The sequence below is a fragment of the Pelobates fuscus genome, chromosome 2, assembly GCF_036172605.1.
Source record: "Pelobates fuscus isolate aPelFus1 chromosome 2, aPelFus1.pri, whole genome shotgun sequence".
Classification (NCBI taxonomy): Eukaryota; Metazoa; Chordata; class Amphibia; order Anura; family Pelobatidae; genus Pelobates; species Pelobates fuscus.
The window spans coordinates 155,350,017-155,374,935 of NC_086318.1; the positions used below are offsets into that span (position 1 = coordinate 155,350,017).

General features: G+C 41.7%; 1 protein-coding gene across 1 annotated transcript in view; it reads right to left on the reverse strand.

Moving 5' to 3' along the window:
* Nucleotides 1–809: 809 nt before the first annotated feature.
* Nucleotides 810–24,919, reverse strand: part of LOC134585652 (cytochrome P450 2J5-like) — a 42,976-nt gene continuing 18,866 nt past the window's right edge. Inside the window, exons 5-9 of the mRNA XM_063441106.1 lie at nt 20,321–20,509; nt 9,164–9,305; nt 8,589–8,776; nt 1,771–1,912; nt 810–988 (exon numbers count right to left, since the gene is read on the reverse strand). Of these exons, the coding sequence (XP_063297176.1) occupies nt 810–988; nt 1,771–1,912; nt 8,589–8,776; nt 9,164–9,305; nt 20,321–20,509 (840 nt within the window). The remainder of the gene's footprint in view (nt 989–1,770; nt 1,913–8,588; nt 8,777–9,163; nt 9,306–20,320; nt 20,510–24,919) is intronic.

A 24,919-nucleotide genomic window follows, 5' to 3' on the forward strand; every position in this document is an offset into this window, starting at 1 on the left:
GGTCTCCCTGCTGCCTTTCCCCTCATCCCTCACTTCCCTGAGCTGTAGTCTGTCTCTGCAGGCTGTGAGCTGCTTTCTGAACTCTCTGTTCTGTGTAGCTGCTCCCCTGAGTATCAGTGAGTAGAGAGAGGCAGGGAGGGATATGCTGTAACTTCCTATCCCTGCCTCTCTCCATACACAGTGACACCTACTGGCAGGTGCTGGTATTGCAGAGTAATCTCCGTTTATACTGAGAAAAATATCTGCATTTGTATTGCCGGTATTACTGCAATACCATCATGGCCAGGCAGCCTCAAATATTGGCTGTGCCTTAAAATACTAGTCAGGTGGCAAACCTAAGAGTAGTGGGGAAAAAAAAGTTTAAAAAAAAAATATATATATATATATTTTTTTTGTATTTTTAATTTTTTTTAAATGGGCCTATTCCATGGGCCTGGGCCTGGAGCTGCAGCTCCATCAGCCCCTATGTTAATCCGGCCCTGGATATGTCCATTAAAATAAGCCCACGAGTAAGCCCTGAAAAAAGTTGAAATACATAAGGTCTATTTATTATAGCTTTTAATTGGTGTTCGAGTGTAATGAGGAATCCGGAATTTTGAGTTGTGCTCAGAAATGCTCTGCTACCCAAAACTGGATGAATTATTTTAATATAAACAAAACAATATTTAGTAAAGCTTTAGAATAGATGTTAGGATAGCTTAAAATGTATTTTCTATTCTCTGTGTATTCTCTGACAGTTATAAATGGGATTGTAAAGGTTTTTGAAAGATCAAGTCTTCTTCATTGCAAATAATAATTAATTTGTTCCATTAGCGCAATACAGCACGGACCCGATATGGGTAAGGCTGGAGAGTTGCTGCTTGGACATAGTCCAGTCTAGGCTGGCATTCTCCTTCAGGAACCTGAAAGCTAAATGTCCTCAGTAGGTTGGAGAAGAAAAGAAAGAGTTCTATCTTGGCCAGATGCTCTCCCAAGCATGCCCGTTGTCCTAGGAGACAAGAGCCACTAATTAACCAAGAACACGGATAATCAAAGCAATTCTAGTTAAGTACGAGATTGTTACTGTGTAGCATAATTATTGCACATTGTTATTTACTGCGATGACCAGTAGAACAAGGAGGTAATTTTTTCATTGGTGGCTCCTCCCCTTTACATCTTTGTACCACTTTACATACCCCAATGTTGTGTTTTTATAGTGGCAGAAATAAGGAATTTTGTGCATTTTGCAGACTTTCTGAATTTACTTTTTTTTTAGCTTGAGCTTGTCTTAAATTCTACAAATAATTACACTCCATATATTTGAGATGTAATAATATACAATTTGTTATTTTTTTAATATTAATAATTGTATAAATGTATGTATTAACTAATTTATTTGTTTTGTGTTTTTATTACATTTTTATCAATATTTTTACTATCTATGTTTTGCACTTTATGGTATTTAGACATCATATTTTCTTCTAGAGTAATTATGGATCTGTAAATTCTACTTGTTGTTGTTTAATAGTATTATATTTACTATATTGAATCTTGCCATTAAATGTAGGAATTTGACTTAATCCTGTATCACACACAAAATTATCACACGTCATTGTTTTACTAATTAAAATATTGTAGGGACATCTATTTTTTTGTGTTAGAGTTCACAGGACTAGCTGTATCCCCGTCGATTTTTCTGTATAGGCTGTATGTTAGGACCAGGGAGGTGTGTTACTTTACAGATTACACACATTGGTTTGTGTATTTGGTTAGCGGTGTATGTCTTCTCACCTGATGAGAATGGCAAGAAGGCCTCCTTGGTTTCAAATGTTCCATTTTCTTGCAGAAAGTGTAGTGGGCTGAACTCTCTGGGTGACTTCCATTGCTCAGGGTCATACAGAACAGAGGAAATATTTGGAAGAATTATGGTTCCCTGTGTGATGAATGATAAAAAAAAAAAAAAAATGAATTGCTTGCAACAGGGAGACATAGGTATCAAATAAATGAACCAAAAAAAAAAAAAAAATAACACTCCCTGACTGTGGTCTCTTTCTCTCTAAAGGTAATTATCTAGAATTTCGAAAAAGGATACAAATAAGGTAAAGGAATCTGCCTAACAAAGGTAGAAACCCTCCTTAGTGAAATTACCTCCTAAGTAGGATAATGGCAAAACAACAAAAGATAATAATAAAAATAATAAACTTTATTTAAACAAGATCCTAAAGTTAAAGTTTTTTGCTCTTGACAAAAGGCACGATTTACTGCCGAAATGCGCGTCGAGCATCTTAGTGTGCCGATGCACTTATTCTTTTAGTTCACGTTTCTATTGAGGGGAGAATAGTTTGTCTATCCGTTTGTCTTAGCTGCTGCTCTTTATGTTAAACACGCAGGGCAAGCTACATAGGATCTTTTACACCTCCATTCAACTAGATGCACGTCTATTCCCACTACTCTATCTGAGAACACCACTGGCTATTACCTATCTCTGACTATCTTTTCACATACTGTCCTACATAGGCTACATGTTCTGTATGCTGCCTGCTGTGTAACTGATATCCTAAACACCTCGGATGTGTTCCCCTTCTCAGGCTATACTATACATATTGTTTTGTGTATGCAGCACACTTAGGTTTTATATAGGGATTTTTTATACCCTTGTAGGGATTTCTCAATACCCTTCATACTTGTTGATTATTACAACGAGACACTTTCTCCTGCTCTCCTTAATTTCACTTTACTCTATCGTATTTTAACTTTAGGATCTTGTTTAACCCCTTAGTGACCGCGGACGTACAGGGTACGTCAGACAAAAAACGGTAATTAACGACGTCCGCGGCACATTTGAGCGCTGGAAGCTCAAACCCCCCCTCACTCCCGGGCCGTCGGGTGATCGATGATATTGTCAGTGAAAGTGAAATTTTTTGAATTTTTCACACAGCACTTCGGTTCGGTTCGGGACTTCAGCAATTCAGGACTCAGCAATTCGGAAAATCTGTAGGGCTCCCTAACCCTAACCCTACCCTAACCATAATCTAACCCTGATCCTATCTTTACCCTAACCCTATCCTACCCCATAACCCTACCCTTACCCTAAGCCAACCCTACCCTAACCCTACCCTAACCTAACTCTAACCCTACCCTGACCCAACCCCGTACCCTAACCCTACCCTACCCAACCCTAACACTTACCCTACCCTAACCATACCCCTACCCTAAACCAACCCTAACCTAATCCTAACCCTACCCTAACCCTAATCCAACCCAGCCCTAACCTAGCCCTAACTCTACCCTAACCCTAAAACAACCCTACCCTAACCCAGGGGCTCCTACGAGTAGCTTGACAGTGCAGCTGAAGGTCAGATTCCTGAAAGAAATTGGGCTAATAAACCCTTGGTAGTCTGCAACTTGCTACCGTAATTTACAGAAAGGTCAGACCCCCGATATATTTTGGGCGATTTTTGCCTCCTGGTCTGTAACCGGACATATACATTTTTACTTGCCATTGTTTTTTCTTGTTAGCTAGTGTAGCAGTAAACTCTTTTTTTAGCTAGGTGCCCTTGAAAGCACTGATTTATTCTATGAGATAGATGCCGATATTAGGCACACAGGGTATGAAACCCCCTCGATCAGCTACCAGTAGACAGACTCTTAAGGGTGGCTTTCCTATATACTCTATATTATGCTACTAAACCATAGACTGGACTAATAATTGTACTTTGAGTCTGCATCTTAACTAGTGTAGCAGTTTATCTTCTCTCTATTAGGTGCCCTTGAAGGCACAGACTTGCTGATCTAGCCAGTATATTTATCTCTCCACTAGCTTCTAAGACTCTTCATATCTCTGGGTTCTATTGGCATCTCTTGTCATTATTTCCCGCTAATATAAATGTCAGCTGTTCTCTCCCATATGTAGGGATACTGTATCTTACTTAATTACTGTGTATACCTTTAGTGACCCCACTATAGTTATATACTATACAGACACTTTCAGGTTCCCTACACCTCATGGGTAACTTTGATACTTTGTCCCTAAGTGACTATATCAGGGAAGCATTTGCAACACTGTAACTGGTATCTCTATCAGCTGTTAGCTTTCTTCGTTGTGGAAAGACATTAGAGTTCCTGTTTTGCCAAACCCTTAACATTCACTTAGAGATATTACCAGCCGTTATATCCTGTGTATATATTTCCCCACCTTTACCCTGTGTACAATTATCCCCTTCCTCATCCTGTGTGTTCACTGTACTTTAGGTTACACTGTTAAGCTAGTTTGACTTTACTTGCGTTTTAAAACGACCACATTAAAAGTTACTTTTTATTTCTTATTGTAATATTGGCCATTGGACGGAACTTCTTACTCTTGTTTTAAAATAACCCTAACCCAACCATAACCCTACCCCTAACACAACTCTAACCCAACCCTAACGCTACCCTATGACCATATTAAAAGTTACTTTTTATATCTTATTGTAATATTGGCCATTGGACGGAACTTCTTACTCTTGTTTTCAAATAACCTAACCCAACCATAACCCTACCCCTAACCCAACTCTAACCCTACCCTAACCCAAACACTACCCCTACCCCTACACTAACCCTAAGCAAACCCTACCCTAACCCTAAGCCAATCCTACAATAACCCAACCCTACTCCTAACCCTGCCCTAACCCTACACTAACCTTAAGCTTACCCTAACCCTATCTCTACCATAACCCATCCCTAACCCTGTCATCATTCACATAATTTTCCCTCCCTTTCTTTTTTTTTACACTTTTCAGAAATTCAAAGCATTTCGACACTTCCGAAATTCGGCACTTCCGTCATGGTGCCACGGGTTTCTGTCGGCATGGCCGCACTGAAACACAGCAGTCACATCGACAGAAATTACAAATACTTATCTTAGCAAATCAAAGCCCAACCTCCTTCCATCCCGGTCTCCGGTGTGTGCGGCGTTAACAGAGATGCTGGCCGCTGCGGTTCTGTTTTTAATAAGGAAATAGCCTTTGCCCATATCAAAGGTGGTGCTCACGTGCGTGCGATGTCACGTCATAGACGTGCACGCACGTTTTGGGGTCAGAGGTCACATACAGTCAATTACAGCTCTAGGAGGGTTATTTAAACCCAAATTACCTTTTGATCAGTGCCCTGTCATGGTTATCCGAGAGAGTGTTCTTGATCGTATTATTTCTGGTATTTGACTTTGGCTTTCCCTCATCGTTGTGTCTCGTTCTGTATCCCTGACCTCGGCAAGGATTCTGACTATTCTTAGATACGTTAAGTCCAGCAATTCTGAGGTCCGGTTATACGTTATCATTAGTCCTAGGTGTGATATAATTCTGCATGCTGGATCAACTAGTAATCCTGACAACTTCCGAAATTCGGGACTTCGGCAATGAAGTTCGGTTCAATACTTCAGGACTTTGGCAATTCGGCACTTCGGACATTCGGAAGCATCCGAATGTCCGAATTCCCCGAAATTTGTCCGAATTCACATTCAGACCGAAATAATTGCACATGTCTATTGGTTATGTTGCCATTGAGAGCATATGGTAGCCCAGGAATTAAAATTACCCCCAATATGGCAAACCATTTGCTATAGAAGACAACCCAAGGTATTGCAAATGGGGTATGTTCAGTCTTTTTTAGTAGCCACTTAGTCACAAACACTGGCCAATGTTAGCGTTCATAATAGTTTTTTGCATTTTTAACACACAAACAAATATAAATTCTAACTTTGGCCAGTGTTTGTGGCATCTAAAAAAGACTAAACATACCCCATATTGACTACCCTGGGTTGTCTACTTTAAAAAAATATCTACATGTGAGTTGTGATTAAGAGATTTATGACAGATAACAGTGTTACAATGTCACTATTGATACATTTTAAAAATATATCTTTTAAAACAGCAATGTCCTACTTGTACTTATAGCCCTATAACTTTCCAAAAAAAGCTAAGAACATGTTAACATTGGGTATTTCTAAACTCAGGACAAAATTTTGAAACTATTTAGCATGGGTGTTTTTTTGGCGGTTGTAGATGCGTAACAGATTTTGGGGGTCAAAGTTAGAAAAAGTGTTTTTTTTAACATTTTTTTTCATCATATTTTATAATTATTTTAACAGTCAGTTATATGATATGATGAAAATAATGGTATCTTTAGAAAGACCATTTAATGGCGAAAAAAATGGTATATAATATGTGTGGGTACAGTAAATGAGTAAGAGGAAAATTACAGCTAAACACAAACACTGCAGAAATGTAAAAACAGCCCTGGTCCTGAATGGTAAGAAAATTGAAAAGCGGTCTGGTCACTAAGGGGTTAAATAAATTTTATTATTTTTATTATTATCTTTTGTTGTTTTGCCATTACCTTTGTCAATCTGATTTTTATTAAGGCATATAGTATGGGGTACAAAAGAGAAGACGGAGGAAACGTTAAAGCGAGTTACATTATAGGGTTGGTACAACAATACAGAAAGTTAACGTACATTTCCAGATTATCAATGCCTAATTTTTTTTTTTTTATGTAACGTAGTTAAGCTCTAATTTGAAAATACAAGCTAAGGATCGTAGGATCCGGATTAGTATCTCGCTAGGTCATGCTAGGCGGGCGACAGGTTACACATGTATAACAAGGAAAAAAAAAAAACAAAACATTAGTTACCCATGCTAATTTAGAGGATTAAATCAAGGACATATGGTCAGTGCTTAGTGTGCTAAGTCAAAGCAAAAGGAAGACAGAATGGGTCTAACATACCACCAGTAATTAATACACAGGATAAGAGCAGTATTTAAACTAAAGGCATGCTTAATAACATAGATTAGTAAACTGCAAGTTACAGTAAACAGCGTTAGGTGTAGGAGGACATAGTCCATTATTGCTGCGTTGCTGTGTGGCGTGGCAGCAGTCTAGGCCGCGGTGCGGCGGTTGTAGTTGCTGGGGGTCATCCTATGCCTTCAGTCGGCATTGGTAAGGCATATGCTGAACAGTCCCATGCATTGGAGTGATCGGCACAGGGCGCGGGCCCCCTCCTGCCCCAGGCCCATTCGGGGGGTGACATCTTCTGACCACTGGCTCGATGACTCTGTGAGGTCGAGGCAATCCCGTTGTGGGTGCAGTTGGTGCCGGATCTCTTTCGCCGCCAGCGGCGGGCATTCCTCCTGCGGGGTGGTCGATGCTGTGGAGGTATATCCCTCCTGGCACCCGGGCTGGGTGGGCTGCGTGGTTGCGCGGTATTCTTGTGGGTAGAGGCTGTGCCCGGAGTGGGGTGCCTCTGCCTCGTGTCTCTCACCTCAAGTTTGCGGTCTGGCCTTGGTTGCGGTTTCGCCTTTGTCTGCATGCTGCTAGGTCGGTTCTGCTTGTTAGCTGTCGGCTGGGATAGCCTGCTTGCCCTCTGGGCTTGAAGTCTCTGCTCCAGCTTGTGCCAGAATCTTGCAAATGCTGCGTTTATACGTTGGTGTATATCGCAGGGCTCCCCAGTGTTAGGTATGCTGTTTGTACTGTGGGGGTCGCTTGCCGCCGCCATTTTGGGTTCCCCATGCGTTAGGCCGGTCTGGAGTTGCAGAGTACAGGACTGCCTGATATGCTTGTGGTGCCTGTCGTTGGGTTTGGACCGAGATGTCCCCCATCGGTCCAGAGGGGGGGGGGTAGGAGATGACTGTTGCGAGGGATTCTTGGCCGGGTCGGACAGACTGGGGAGCGGCCGCCTCCCTGCTGCCCGGTCTCCGGTAGGCCTCCGAGTGTTCTGCCCGGTTTCCAAGAGGTGACGGGTCAGAGTTTGGTACCGGACGGTACCCCCGAGTTCCCCCAGCATGTCAGGTGCCTTCCGGTCGTGGTCGTGCCGTTATTTGGGGGTATCACCCCCGAAAATCGTCGAGTGGAGCGGGAGCTGAGGCACAGCACGACCGCTCCGTCCGGATGCTAGGCTCCGCCCCTGCCATTACCTTTGAATGATTCTACTTAGAAGGTAATTTCAGTAAGGAGTGTTTCTACCTTTGTTAGGCAGATTACCTTATTTGTATCCTTTTTCTAATTAGCTTGGGTCATGCCCACATTACCTCTCTGACCATATTTATGACCACATATTAGGTTTTTCCTGATATTGTTGTCTTCCTCTTTATCTTTATCTAGAATTTCATCTATATATTTGCATATTTTTGCATAAGATAGAGACAGAGGTTTGTGTAAGAGTGTATCGGGTGTGCCCGTACACACCCTATTGCAAAAGAGAAAATACACTATATATTTACTAGGTATACACCATAAGAAAATGTGTGTTATTATAGAAATTTGTGTTTTAGTTCCTACAAATTTCACTGTCCTTTCTATTATTACGTAACTATATTAATGTTATTATGATATTATATCAGGGCAGGAAATTTACAGTCATATACCACTTGCCAGACTTTAAAAGTAACTTGCCACTGCAACCCTGGAGGGTCCATGGCATATTCACTAGAGGTGAATTGCTACATGCCAGGGCTACATTTTTACTTACTGATTGCCATTGGTGAGTGGAAATTTTGACCCTTGATTATTTATTTTGTATGTTCTGTTTTCTGATTGCTTGCAATATGATAGGTTTAATAAGTCTGGATGTAATTCACCTTGGGCACCTTGAAGCCATGTAGCCTTATGTCTGCCATGCACTTTCTCACAACTCCAACGGAGACAATGTTTCCAAAGCGCTGAATCTCATGAATCACAGCATTGGTGTATGGCAATCGCTTTCGGTCCTCGTTATTAATCATGTGTGACCCTTCAAGAATAGCGTCCAACTCTTCCTGTACCTTCCCTGCACAGAAGCATATGTATTACTTTGGAAAGATGCACATTTTAGCAAATCCCTCACCTTCCTTGAAATGAGAATACATTTCCAAAACTAACTGTCTCATTGTGTGTCTGTCTGAGAAAAGTAATATATTGAGAACTGATTGACCTTTTATAATTTTGAAATTATTCCTGTTTTTAATTAGAAAAATACTTTCCCTCTACAAAAAAAAATAGTTATTGCATCTTGTAATGTATTTGTGGCATAGATGTTTTGTATCCATGGAGACCATGCAAGTTCTTAATTATAACTAATCAACTGCATAAAAATTGTCTGGAATATCTTAGTAAATTGGCCCTTTGCAAACAAGACATACACACAGAAGATATGAATTGCACCCACAGTCCTCACCCTGAATATCTGGGAATGCCACCATATAGAGAAGTGCCCATTGTAGTGTAGTTGCCACTGTTTCTGTCCCAGTCATGAATAAGTCTGCCACAAGATGGACCAGGTTTTCTTCATTAAATGTGGAGTTTGAGTCACATTTAGTCTAGAACATAGGAATAGAGATGGAAAAGTTATACAAATGTTATACAATTTATAAATTATGTTTAGCACAGCACTACACTTACACGTATCAGCCACAAAATTAAAACCACAGATAGGTGAAGTGACCAGTAGAAGAATTAAAAAAGTTAGGCTAATAGGTCTTAAGAGGATTAGACCAAGAGCCTAAAGGTAGGTGATAACCCTTGGCATAAATGTACTTGCATCAAAACCCCCCCAAAAAAGCACAGAACCAAAGTGAGTGAGAACTGCTAGCCCTGGAATCTATATGAGGGTGAGTACAATAAGGAGATATTCATAACTATCCCACACAGCCAGGATCACTGTGATGGATTACTCTGCAATACAGAGATACTCACACAGTACACAGCTCTTTTTAATGCTCCAGCTCTTTCTCTATCTTCCTAGCTCTCGCTTACATGATCCCATCTTCAGTAGTGTTCCTGCTATGATAACTTTAGCTTTCTATTAAATATTGCTGCTGCTGTGAAACAGATCAGCTACTCCATTAGCTCCCAGCACATAGTGTGCACATGGTAAAGGCAGTAAAAGCATGGTAAGGCAGTGTTTACATGGCTGCCTAGTAACACCTCTAGTGGCAGTCACTCAGACAGGCTCTAGAAATGCTTCCTAGTCCAACGTCTCCACGCTCTGTATAAGGACGCTGAACACTCCCCATTGAGATTCCATTGAGATTCCATTGATATTCCATTGAGATTCAATGCTGTCAGGGTACCTGTAGTCTCTACCTCTGATAAGAGGAGAGACTTAGACGTTTTCCCATTCAGAAGGGCTGTTTCCTCCGTTCCTCGCGGTCCCTCCGGTCGGTTACACGCCGGCCGCGAGGGATCCACGCCCTTTTATGACGTGACGCTCAGTAGCCGACGTCATGACGCCAAGCCGGCTCGATCTGTCACTCAAACCCTGAACACGAACCAGGACTCGTCGGGGGCGTGATTACCTCCTAGAACCGGGGTATTTAATAGAGCTTGCCGCATTTGCTCATTGCCCTGTCGTGGTTCTAGCCAGTCTAGTCACTCAGTGCTCTTGTATGTCTATGGTCTCTTTGGTTCTGACCCGGCTTGTTTGTATCACTCTGCTTACCTCTGTTATCCTTTGACCCGGCTTGTCTCTCGCTTACCTGTCTTCTCGTTCCCTCGACCTCGGCTTGTCTCTGACCATTCTCTACTTACTCCTTACGTTAAGTCCGGCCATTCTAAGGTCCGGTATACGTACCTACTACACTTTGTACTCTGCGTGTTGGATCCCTGTCCCGATCCTGACATTACGACAGGGCCAATGGATCCTGCAGGTACAAGTAGTCAGCTTGGTCCTTCCGATCCTAGGTTTGACGCCATGGAACATAGAATGGATCAGATGGCCTTAGCGCTACAGGCGTTATTATCTCGTCCTAATAACCCACCAGAAGAGATGCGTAATAATTCTATCTCCCCTGTAAGTTCAGGTTTAGAGGTAGCCACTGTAGGTGCCTCCTCTCGTATTACCCCACCTGTACGTTATGGCGGTTCTCCTGAGAAGTGTCGAGGTTTTTTAAACCAAATCAGTATCCACTTCGAATTACAACCCCGTTCCTATCCTACAGATAGGGCGAAGGTCGGATTTATTATCACCTTACTCGTTGAGAAAGCTCTGAGATGGGCCAATCCGTTGTGGGAAAACGATAATCCGTTAGTATATAATTATAATGCCTTTGTAGCTGCTTTTAGAAGAACTTTTGACCCTCCTGGAAGAAAGGTCAATGCAGCCAGATTACTGTTGCGCCTTAGACAAGATAACCAAACTCTTGTGGAGTATGCACTAGAGTTCAGGTCCTTGGCGGCAGAAGTTAAGTGGAATGAACAGGCTTATATAGACGTATTTTTAAACGGATTATCAGATGTAATACTTGATGAGGTTGCTACTAGAGAGCTTCCTGAGAATTTGGAGGATTTAATTTCGTTTATCTCTCGCATTGATGAACGCTTAAGAGAGAGACAGAACACTCGAGATAGAACCTGTAGACCTTCCTTCAAACTAGCTCCCTCATTTCTAAGCCCTGAGATCAAGACCTTACCTTTTCCAGAACCTATGCAGATAGGCAATACTCATCTCTCAGAAGAGGAGAGACAGTACAGGAGAAAGGAGGGGCTGTGTATGTACTGTGGAGTCAGATGTCACTTACGACTAAATTGTCCTAATCGATCGGGAAACGCTCGCACCTAAGTTTCTCTAGAGGACAGGCCTTGGGTGTTTCTATTTTGTCCTCTACTCATAATTATAAGGATCATAGGCTTGTGCTACCCGTTTCCTTAACTTGGGAAAGGGGAGTAGTAGAGACTGTGGCATTGATAGATTCCGGAGCTGCTGAGAGCTTTATCGACCAAGTTTTTGTCACTTAACACACTATTCCATCTCAGTTAAGGGAGACGCCCTTGGCCGTTGAGGCCATAGATGGTAGACCTTTAGTTGACCCTGTGATTTTTCGTGAAACCATACCCGTTAACTTAACTGTTGGTATTTTACACGAGGAAGACATATCTCTGTTACTCATTTCATCTCCTTCTGTTCCCATAGTCCTGGGGTATTCTTGGTTAAAGAGACATAACCCTATTATTGATTGGGAATTAGGGGAGATAATCTCATGGGGTCAGAATTGTCAGGAGAGGTGTTTACAGAAAGTCTCACCGCTTTGCATAGTTAATGCATCCACTCAGTCTACCGACCCTACAGAAGTACAAATACCGCCACTGTATCTGGACTTAAAGGCGGTATTTGACAAAAAGAAGGCCGATACTTTACCTCCACACAGGTCCTTTGATTGTAAGATTAATCTACTCCCTGGTACCATGCCTCCCAGGGGCAATGTATACCCTTTGTCTACCAAAGAGAACTTAGTCCTAGAGGAGTATATTCGTGAAAATCTAGGCAAAGGATTTATTAGGAGATCTTCCTCCCCTGCCGGGGCTGGTTTTTTTTTTGTTAAAAAGAAGGATGGTACGCTGAGACCTTGCATTGACTATCGAGGTTTGAACAAAATAACCGTTAGAAATGCCTACCCGATTCCTTTGATTACCGAGCTCTTTGATCGTTTAAAGGGTTCCAAGATTTTCACCAAGTTAGATCTCAGAGGGGCATATAACTTGGTGAGGATTCAGCAGGGTCACGAGTGGATGACGGCGTTCAACACTCGATATGGGCACTACGAGTATACCGTAATGCCTTTTGGTCTCTGCAATGCGCCGGCAGTATTTCAGGACTTGATCAATGAAGTTCTTAGGGAGTTTCAACATGACTGCGTTATTGTATACCTGGATGATATTCTTATACATTCTAGGGACATTGAGACTCACCACAGACAAGTCAGAAGGGTTTTGCGTAAACTTCTTCAACATGGCTTGTACTGCAAACTGGAGAAATGTAGTTTTGATCAGTCTCAGACAAACTTTCTTGGTTATGTGATTTCTGGGGAAGGGTTTAAGATGGATCCGGATAAACTCCAGTCCATTTTAGAATGGCCCTTACCTAAGGGTCTCAAGGCCATTCAGAGGTTTATTGGATTCTCCAATTATTATAGGCGCTTCATTAAGGGTTACTCGTCAATTATTGCTCCTATCACCAATATGACCAGACAGGGGGCTGACACTAAGAATTGGTCTACTGAAGCACTTCTTGCTTTCAAAACCCTCAAATAACTTTTTGCTTCCGCACCAATTTTAGTTCACCCTGATACTACTCTGCCTTTCCTACTCGAAGTAGACGCCTCAGAGACGGGTGTAGGCGCTGTCCTGTCCCAAAGGTTAGGTGTGGATAAACCATTACATCCATGTGTTTTTTTTTCCAAAAAGCTATCTGGCCCGGAGAGCAGATATGACATTGGTGACAGGGAACTACTAGCAGTTATCATGGCTTTAAAGGAGTGGAGACATTTATTGGAAGGGACCTTACATCCTGTTACTATTTTGACGGACCACAAGAACTTGTCCTATATTGGGGAGGCCAAGCGATTATCCTCCAGGCAAGCTCGTTGGTCTTTATTTCTCACCCATTTCAATTACGTACTCACTTATAGACCTGGTTCTAAGAATTCTAAAGCCGATGCTTTGTCTCGCCAATATGAACCTTCTACTGTGTCTGAGCCAGTGATGTCCTCTATAGTCCCCAAGTGCAATATTATCGCCAACACAAGTCTTAAAATTCATTCTCCACTGCTTGACCGAATCATGAAGTTGCAACATCTGGCGCCTGGGCAGACTCCTGTGGCAAGACACTTCGTTCCTCCTGAACTCCAAAGGGAGCTCTTACAGTGTTTCCACGAGAGTAAGGTGGCGGGGCATCCTGGAATTCGCAAGACATATTCCTTAATCTCTAAAGATTTCTGGTGGCCTTCTTTACGAAAGGATATTAAGGATTTCATTGCAGTGTGTGAGATCTGTACTAAGACTAAGCAACCTCATACTCTTCCATGTGGTCTATTACAGCCCTTGGGCATTCCTGAGAGACCATGGTCCTGCTTGGCCATGGACTTTATTGTTGATTTGCCTATTTCTAAAAAACAGACTGTTATTCTCACTGTAGTCGATAGGTTTACTAAGATGGCTCATTTTGTGCCTTTACCTAAACTTCCGACTTCTCCTGAATTGGCGGAAATATTCGCTAAAGAAATTTTTCGTTTACATGGGATACCTTCCGAAATTATTTCTGATAGAGGTTCCCAATTTTTTTTCACGTTTCTGGAGATCCTTCTGTTCTCAACTGGGCATCAAATTGAATTTTTCTTCTGCTTATCACCCTTAGTCTAACCGAGCTGCTGAACGTACTAATCAAAAAATTGAACAATATTTGCGTTGTTTTGTCTCCGAACATCAGGACGATTGGGTCGGTTTGATTCCTTGGGCAGAGTTCGCACACAATAATCTTGTTTGTGATTCCACTCGTTCTAGCCCCTTTTTCATGAATTATGGCTTTCATCCTTCCATTCTTCCCTCGGTGTCTCCTTCCCAAGGGGTACCGTCGGTTGATGTTCATGTTGCCAATCTGAGGAAGTTGTGGGATCAGACTCGACAAATTCTCCTACATAATTCCATGTTGTTCAAGAAACACGCTGATAAACGCAGAAGGGCGGCTCCTGTTTTTGTTCCGGGTGATAGGGTATGGTTGAGTACAAAAACATCCGTTTAAAGGTTCCTTCTATGAAGTTCGCTCCTCGTTACATTGGTCCTTACAGGGTCCTGGCTCGTATTAACCCGGTTGCGTATCGTCTAGTACTTCCATCTGCCTTACGCATCCCTAACTCTTTTCATGTTTCCTTGCTGAAACCGTTAATTTGCAACAGATTTTCCTCCACTGTTTCCTCCCCTCGCTCTGTTCAGGTTGAGGGTCAGGAGGAGTACGAGATCAACTCCATCATCGATTCTCGAATTTCTCGAGGGAAGTTACAGTATCTTGTCGACTGGAAGGGATATGGTCCTGAGGAGAGGACTTGGGTACCTCAGGAGGATGTTCATGCTCCTCGCCTCCGCAGGGCTTTTCACTCCCGCTTTCCATCTCGTCCCGGTTGCTTCCGCCCGGTGGGCGTTTCTGAGGGGGGGGGTACTGTCAGGGTACCTGTAGTCTCTACCTCTGATAAGAGGAGAGACTTAGACGTTTTCCCGTTCAGAAGGGCTGTTTCCTCCGTTCCTCGCAGTCCCTCCGGTCGGTTACACGCCGGCCGCGAGGGATCCACGCCCTTTTATGACGTGACGCTCAGTAGCCGACGTCATGACGCCAAGCCGGCTCGATCTGTCACTCAAACCCTGAACACGAACCAGGACTCGTCGGGGGCGTGATTACCTCCTAGAACCGGGGTATTTAATAGAGCTTGCCGCATTTGCTCATTGCCCTGTCGTGGTTCTAGCCAGTCTAGTCACTCAGTGCTCTTGTATGTCTATTGTCTCTTTGGTTCTGACCCGGCTTGTTTGTATCACTCTGCTTACCTCTGTTATCCTTTGACCCGGCTTGTCTCTCGCTTACCTGTCTTCTCGTTCCCTCGACCTCGGCTTGTCTCTGACCATTCTCTACTTACTCCTTACGTTAAGTCCGGCCATTCTAAGGTCCGGTATACGTACCTACTACACTTTGTACTCTGCGTGTTGGATCCCTGTCCCGATCCTGACAAATGCATCTCTATGAGGAGATGCTGATTGGCATAGGGTGGTGTTTTGCCATGGATGCGCACTATCGTTTCAATGCTTCTCCATGGGAAACCATTGAGCTGGCTGAGATAATTAAGATTGATGATCTAAGCCATTGAGGTGGGGCCAGCCGTGGTGAGACTGGTGTGGCATGGGAGAAAAGGTGAGTAAACTCACCTTTTATTTCTACAGAGAGCGAGGCTGGACACCTAAACATTTATTCCAGCACTATAGTGTTTGTATTCCTCACACTATTGTGTTCCTTTAAGGTAAAGGTGAGTTTACACACTGTGCAAATGCTGTTGCTTCTTCAGTCTCTCTACTAGTGGCATGCCCCCTTTCTTTCACACTCACTACATCCACCTTTTTTCTCTGTTCCAGGATGCTTATCAGGATCTTCTGCCTAGGAAGAAGAGAAGGAGAGAAAAGGACGTGTGGGCAGTGGCGTACTAAGGGAGGGGGCGGTCCGCCCTGGGTGCCACCAGGTAGTTAGGGTGCCGTGCGTCCAGAACAGCTCACCCACGCAAAGAGCAGCTGAACTGGCCGCACAAAGGGTAAAGTGGGGGCGGAGCTAAGCAAAATAGGGGGCAGAGTCAAACTGGCAGCGGGGGCGGGGCTTAATATGGCCCTTACCCGCTGTTGTTAGGAGGTGCAGCAAGATGGAATCTATGCTTCTCCACAGGCTTCAGAGAAGGACTTCAGGGAATCCAGTCATCCTCCAGCCCACTGTCTGTAAGTAAGAGTGTGTGTCTGTGTGACTGTGTGTGTGTAAAACTGTCTGCCTGTAACTGTGTGTGTGTGTGTGAGTGAGACTGTCTGCCTGTAACTGTGCGTATGTGTGTGAGACTGCCTGTAACTGTGTGTGTGTGTGTGTGTGTGTGTGAGAGAGACTGTCTGCCTGTAACTGTGTGGATGATGGCATTTTTTTGTTATACATGTGTCTTAATTTGTAATATGAGAGTCTGTTTACTGATTGCTGTCATTATTCCGAGATTACTTCTAGTTATCCAGCCATTTGAGTGTTTTTTTATTTGGAATGCATATACCTTGTCTTGGAACGCAACGTCAGCGTCCATGACGTTTGTTGCCATCTGCAACCGGAAATACGTATGTGGAACGCAACCGGAAACCGACATTTGGAACGCAAAGTAACAACATATGACGGACGGATAACAGCTGATTTTTGCTGCGAATTCTTTATGTGAAAACCATCTGGAGGCAATATTCCCTCATTGGAAAGTTGTTTCCAGGAGATAATTCTCCAATCAACACACGGACTGGTTGTATTTAAGGGACTCTGTCGGGGGTGGGATTATGCATGCTTTGTATTTTATATTATTGTTCAAACTGCACAATTATCTCTGAGGAAGTCCAATTTGTATGGACGAAAAGTTAATTTTAAATTTTATCTATTGTCAGGGTATTTATATCGGCAGACATTTTGTGCTATGATAGAAATTAAAAGTGTATGTTCTGAAGTCACAATGGACAGACCAGACACAAGACAAAAGACACAAGATTTCTATCCTTTCTGTTACACTAAAACTGAGCCAGGGCTAAGAATGTCTTGTATAAACAAACCAAAGAGATAAGACATGAGAACGGGGGATGGACAGACTGTCTAAAATGCTAATGGAATAGAATAAATTCTAAACCCAGACATAGGTGACAGAGAAGATTAAATAATTAATTTTATTTCTATATCTAACAACGTCCCATTATAGTGGAAGTTGAAATAAAGTTCACAAACTGTCGTATTAGAAATTATAGCAGAATTTGCCGACATATAGTCTGGACAAAATTTCAAGAAAACTTCTTGATCTGACAGAAAATATAAAATTATAGTAACCATAAAGATAACGAAAATGATGTCAAAATAGCCACCAGGAAAAGTTAACTCTTTCCTGGATAGGTATGTTTAGTGAGACAAGACTGCCATCTAGAGCCCAAATACTAAAATGGTTACCTAGAAAGGAACCACACCCACAGTGTTCCCATTGGGTAATAAGCCACTGACGATCAGAGAAAATTTCCCTTTAAAAAGTTAAGAGAAATGGGAGAGAGGTCATTCAAGCATTCGGGCATTCAGAGATGCAGAGAGGGGGCAGATGAATGCAAAGAGTCGGGGACAATGCAGAGAGGCCTATGACACTCAGAAACTCTTACACTCCATGCAGAGAAAGAGACCCTTGACACTTAGCTACCTGAGAACATCTGGTGAGAATATCTATTCATTCATTAATTAATTTAAATTAATTAAAATTAATAGCATGATATATGACTGGATAAAAGCACGTTCAGATTTCCATATTTAGAAATCTTTATTACTAAAGAATATATATATGGTTATAGCATCCCATCTGCAGCTGGGATTAATAATAGCCATTAATTTATTTATCTGACATATCACATGTTAGCATATCGTGACATTTATCCAGCTGTATTGATTTGCTCTAAGATAAGATAAAATATCTATTAGACAAATTAATTAAATTCTGCTTATATAACATAGTAAGATTTTCTCTTAATTGGATGGATCAAGGAAGTGGCTAATGGACTGGTTAACTGTTATTTTATTTAAAATGACATAGGAATAGATCTTAAGGGTTATTTCTAACTGCCAGCTAAGTTTTTATGGCTTTACGCTGCACGCTGAGGAATTCTGTCTCTGTGTGAAACTTTTTCTTTGTCTCTGTGAAGAAAGCCCATCATAAATCTTCTTGACGGCTAATGTGTAGATTCTAAACTGCGTTAACCATTAGGAAGTTTATATTACCATTTTGTATTGCATATTCATGTTATACTGAAATTCCATTGATTATTATCATGCATGTTACTCTGTATTATTATTTAAATTGTTAAGAAATAAAAATTTATCTATTTTTATAACAATTGTGATTTTATTATATGATATACATTTCACTTATAACGATAACGATCTTTGGGATCTGAGAATTAAAAATAGTGGGTAATTCTCTCTGTTACAATTGTTATCCCATAAATATCCCCACACTATTGATTCTTGATTAAGGCTATTTATTGCCTTTAAATAAAAAAAAAAATTTACATTCCAACTGGCATACTCCCATTTCTTGGAAAGACAGAGTAACCTATCCGTGGAAGGCGAACACTACTTTAGCCCCTTGTGGGCTTAAAGGCGCATTACTCTACACTATTTCGTGAGTGCAATCATTGTGGGTTAAATCCAATTACTGTTATTGTACTTCACTATGTGCTATGTATTCTTTTGTTTTTTAGTCATTCAGCTGTATCCCATTTTTGTTCATTCACATATCTGTATTTGAGGTTCGTTTGGGGGAAACCTCTTGGGAAGCTGTATCCATCTTACACTCAGTTAAGTACCTCTGCATATTCCTACCATTAAGTTGGTTAGGTGCATTTGTATTTCTTGTGTATATTTTTTTTCTTCTTTATACATATGCCTGTAACTGTGTGCATGACTGTCTGTGACTTTATGTGTGACTGTCTGCGTTATGTGACTGTGTGCCTGTAACTGTGTGTGTTTGCCTGTGACTGTGTGTGTGTGTGTGTGTGTGTGTGAGTGACTGTATATGTGACTGTCTGTCTGTAACTGTGTGCATGACTGTCTGGCTATGACTGTGTGTGACTACCTGTAACTGACTGTGTGTGTAACTGTCTGCATATAACTGTGTGTGTGACTGCATGTGACTATATATGTTTGACTGTCTGCCTGTGACCATTTGATGTTGCCTGTAACCGTGTGTGACTGTCTGTGACTGTGTGCATGTGACTGTCTGCTGCTGTCGTGTGTGTGTGTCAATGTATATGTGACTGTCTGCCTGTAACTGTGTGCATGACTGTCTGTGACTGCATGTGTGACTATGTGCATGTGACTGTCTGCCTGTAACTGTGTGTGACTGTATGCCTGTAACTGAGTGTGTGACTATCTGTCTGTAACTGTGTGTGTGGGGCTGCAGGGATTTTATAGAAGGGGCAGGGGTTTTGCATTGGGACAGGAGTCTTTATAAGGGGGGATAAGCAGGGGATTTGTGGAAGGGGGTTGCGGGGGTTTTGTAGACGGGGCAGTACAGGATTTGTAGAAGGGGCAGTACAGGATTTGTAGAAGGGGGCAGGACAGGGGGTTTGTAGGAGGGGCGGGGCAGGACAAGGGTTTTGTAGGAGGGGCTGACAGCGGTTTTGCAAAGTTTACAAATTGTAAAAAAACAAAAAACATTTTTTACAGGTTTTTTTTTTGGGGGGGGGGGGGAGGGGGAGGGGGTGCCAAGCTCAGGATCCGCCCTGGGTGCCAAATGCTGTAGGTACATCCCTGAGTGTGAGTGTAGGGGGACAGCAGGGAACTGTCCCTAAAAAGTGTAGAGTGAGTGCATTAGATGCATTTACACCCAGCTCAGAGCACTTAAACAGCGCTGTCTCATAATCCACCCTTAGTTGGCTGGCCTGTGTGATTGGGTTGAGAGATAAAGGCAAGAGATTAGCATAGGGTATGTGTATTCTTATATTCTGTGAGTTTCCTGCCGCCATCACCTCCAACAAATACAAGACACATTATGGATGTTTTAGTGTTTATATTATAATATTTCCCAACAGAAATCTTTCAATGCACAGACAAATGTCACGTTGGGGCAGTTCTAAACTTTAAAATTTGGGGGCTTACAAAGATGAGCCTGTTAACAATGATCATGGAACTAATACAGATACGCACTCTAAGAAACATAAATGCAAACTTATAAAAAAATATGTTTTGACTTGATAACTTAGAGAACTGTTAGCATGAATATATGGACCATGGTTATTTTAGTTATCATGTTTAATAGGCTGATTGTACCTTGGAGATCTGAATCAGATAATGATCTATGAAATCCATGTCCTCTTTTGCTCGCAACTCACTTCTGAGTAGCTCCTGATGTTCTTTGACCTCATTATGGATGAAGGAACACAAAATGTGGAAGTATTTGAACGCTTTCTCGTGCGGTCCTGGGAGGTGACGCATAAGTGTGGGGACCAAGTCATAGATCTAGGAGCAGAATAACACGCTCTAAAATCTTCAACCGAATAAATAAATTGTGCCTTTGCTTTTATGAAATGTGCAAAAGTTCAACTGTAAAAAGTAGCAAAGTAGAAATAACTGTATGGACAAGAATGTTGGTAAATATGTCTGTATGAGCTAGAATTTATTTAGACACTATATTTGTGCAGTATGGTGACTGATTATTTGGCATACATTGTGTGATGAGGATAACAATGTGAATGAGAAGACATCAGTATCTATCTTCTAAGTGAGCAACAAAGGTAAAAATGATTTAAAAAATAAAAAAGATTAGGATCGATAAGATGAGAATCAGTTACTGTTTTGATCAGCCACAACATTAATATGTAGGCATGTAGGCTCTCCTCGTGCTGCCGAAACAGCTCTGATCCACTGAGGCATGGACTTCACAAAATCTCTGAATGTGTCCTGTGGTATCCGGCACCAAGATATTAGCAGCAGATCCTTTAAGTCCTGCAAGTTGCAGGATCGGGCCTCCATGGATCAGGTTTATTATTCAAGCACATTCCAGATCTGGGCATATTGGGGGCCAAAGTAACATATTGAACTCTTTGTCATGTTCTTTAAACCATTTCTGAACAATTTTTGCATTATCCTCGAAAGAGGACACTGCCATCAGGGAACACCATTGCCATGAAGGGGTGTATGTGGTGATATGTGTAAATGTAACATCCACATTAATAACAGGACCCAAGCTTTCCCTGCAGAACATTGCCCAGGACACAACACTGCCTATGTTCGCCTTGCCTTCTTCCCATAGTGCATCCTGTTGTCAGGTAAACGACACCCACACACCCACCCATCCATTGAAAGTGGTGGACAGGGTTCATCCTGGGCACTCTGACGAGTCTGCCACTACGCAGCCCCATATGCAGCAAACTGCGATGCACTGTGTTTATGACACCTCTCTAACATGACCAGCATTAACCCCTTAAGACCGCAGGACGTACCATGCCGTCCTTATTTGGGCGGCTCTAAACGCCGCAGGACGGCATGGTACGTCCTGGGCGGTCTTACCCCCCCACGTGGCCGGCGGAACATGGCCGCTGCAGATCGCGGTCGGGGGGCATGCCTGGCCCCCCAGGCAGCCCCCCTGTGCCTGGGGACCGCGGTCTGCAGCTTCCGATCGCAGTGACAGGCTGTCACTGCGATCGGTATTTACCATGTGTCAGCCGATTTTAAAATCGGCTGACACATGGAGCCGGCGGAATTCTCTGCAGCAGATCGCGGTCGGGGGACATGCCTGGCCCCCCAGGCAGTCCCCCTGCGGTCAGTGACCGCGATCTGCAGAGTATGATCGCAGGGAGAGGCTGTCTCTGCGATCTGAATGCAGAGACAGCCTCTCCCTGCGATCTGATCGCAGTGACAGCCTGTCACTGCGATCAGAGTTACTATGTGTCAGCCTATTGGCTGACACATAGTAACTGCAGGCAGGATCCCCCTGCAGATCGCGGTGGGGGGCATGCCTGGCCACCCAGGCACTCCCCCTGTGGCCAATTACCGCGATCTGCAGGAGGTGATCACAGTGACAGCCTGTCACTGTGATCACTGATCCTGTGTGTCAGCCAGTGATGTAAAATCACTGGCTGACACTGTCTCTGCCCCTCTCCTCCCCTATTAACCCCTTAATGTAAAAAAAAAAAAAAATTAAAGTTAAAAATAAAATACACTTACATCATTTATATATATATTATATATATGATCTATATATAATATATATATATATATATATACGCACACATTTACACATACACTAAGTGTATTTTAATATTTATATATATAATTATATATATATATTAATATCAAAATACACGTAGAAGGATATTGATTAAATATATACATAATTATAATTATATATATATATTATAATAAAAAAATATGTAAATACGTAAAAAAAATTAAAATAAAAAAATAAATAATTAAAAATATATATGTGTGTAATTTCATTCTAACTGTATTTTGATAATATATATATATATATATATATATATATATATATAGATATAGATATCAAAATACACGTAGAACGAAATAATATATATGTATATACCCAAGTATATACGTATACATCACTATATGTATACCTATATATAAATAAAAATAATAGTAAAAAAATTATATACATATATATACATATATATATATACACACACGTGTATATATAATAATTTTACATATATATTTATGTAATAATTTTACATAATTAGGTATCCTAATTAATTACAATTAGCGGGACCTGCCTAACAACCCAGGCCGAAAGTATAGGGAATTTAATTTGCTAGCACTATATTTAACCCTATAACTTTCCAAGACACTATAAAACCTGTACATGGCTGAATACAAATATTTGTGTTTCAAAACCGTAAAATTTATTACAACAATGATATCGTCAGGGAAAGTAAAATTTATTGCCTTTTTCGCACACAAACGGCACTTACACTGACGATATTTTTGCTGTCATACTTTTTACTGTTTTGAAACACAAATATTTGTGTTCAGCAAAGTCTCCTGAGTATAACAGTACCCCTCATGTACAGGTTTTATGGTGTTTTCAAAAGTTACAGAGTCAAATATAAGGCTTGCGTTTCAGTTTTTTCACAATGAAATTCGCCAGATTGGTTACGTTGGCTTTGAGACCGTATAGTAGCCCAGAAATAAGAATTACCTCCATAATGGCATACCATTTGCAAAAGTAGACAACCCAAGGTATTGCAAATGGGGTATGTTCAGTCTTTTTTAGTAGCCACTTAGTCACAAACACTGGCCAAAATTGGCTTTCAAATGAGTTTTTTGCATTTTTCACACACAAACAAATATTAACGTTAACTTTGGCTAGTGTTTGTGACCAAGTGGCTACTAAAAAAGACTGGACATACCCCATTTGCAATACCTTGGGTTGTCTACTTTTGCAAATGGTATGCCATCATGGGGGTAATTTTCATTCCTGGGCTACCATACAGTCTCAAAGGCAACATAACCAAACTGGCAAATTTCAATGTGAAAAAACTGAAAAGTGTAACATGCTATATTTGACCCTGTAACTTCCCAAAGCACCATAAAACCTGTACATAGGGGGTACTGTTTTACACGTGAGACATCGCTGAATACAAATATGTGTATTTTATTGCAGTAAAAGCAAACAGTATTATGACATTCACAGTTAGAATGTCACATAGAACTAAGAAAATTAAAAAAAAATCATATTTTCTCTCATTTTTTTATATTTTATTCATATTACGTTATGTTCCATACCTAAATATTTGATGTTAAATGAAAGCCCTGTTTCCCCTGAACAAAATGATATATAATAAGTGTGGGTGCATTTAATATGAAAGAGGTAAATTATTGTTGAACAGACATATAGTCAAAATCTGTGGTTTGTTTACATTTTTTTTGGTTCACAACTTGTACATTTGGCTGCGGTCTTAAGGGGTTAAAGGACCACTATAGGCACCAGGTCAATCTAGGATTAATCCTGCAGAGAAACTGCTATGTTTACATTAGGGTTAATCCAACCTCTAGTGGCTGTCTCATTGCTTTCCTATGGACTGATTGAATGCGCGTGCGGCTCTTGCCGCGCATGTGCATTCGGAGGATGAGGGAGGAGAGTCCCCAGCGCTTAGCCCTTCTTGAGCCCGGTGGGAGGGCGGGGCCATGAGGCTGGGGGAGACCTATTAACACTATAGTACCAGGAAAACGAGTTTGTTTTCCTGGCACTATAGAGGTCCTTTAAGTTAATCAGCAATTTGAGCTACAGTAGCTCTTCCGTCTGATTGGATCAGATGGGCTAGCCTTCGCTTCCCAGATACATCAGTGAGACTTGTATACCAGGAACACCCCATCAGCACTTGGTCCTTGTCTAAGTAAGTCACTCATATTTTTTCGATTGCCCATTTTTCCTGCTTCCAGTACATGAAATTCAAGAACTGAGTGTTCACTTGTTCCTAATATATCCCACCATTGACAGGTGCCATTTGAACAATATAATCAATGTTACTCACTTGTCCTGTCAGTGGTTTTAATGTTGTGACTCATGTACTGGTAAATGTATTGAAGTAATTTGGTGTATGATTGTGTGGTTTGAAGGATCTGTGGCTATCAATAGTATCATCTTTTTAATACTGATGTCAAATGAAGTACACTAGCTTGCAGACACAAATACACTGTTTGCTGTTGTAGCTACAGTCATGGGAAAAAAGAAAGTACACCCTCCCAAATGTCCATTATGGCCTAGACCAAGCATAGGTATCCTTCGGCACTCCAGATGTTTTGGACTACACCTCCCATAATGCTTTGCCAGCATTATGCGTGTAAGAGGATTATGGGGATGTAGCCCACAACATCTGGAGTGCGGAAGGTTGCCTACCCATGGCCTTG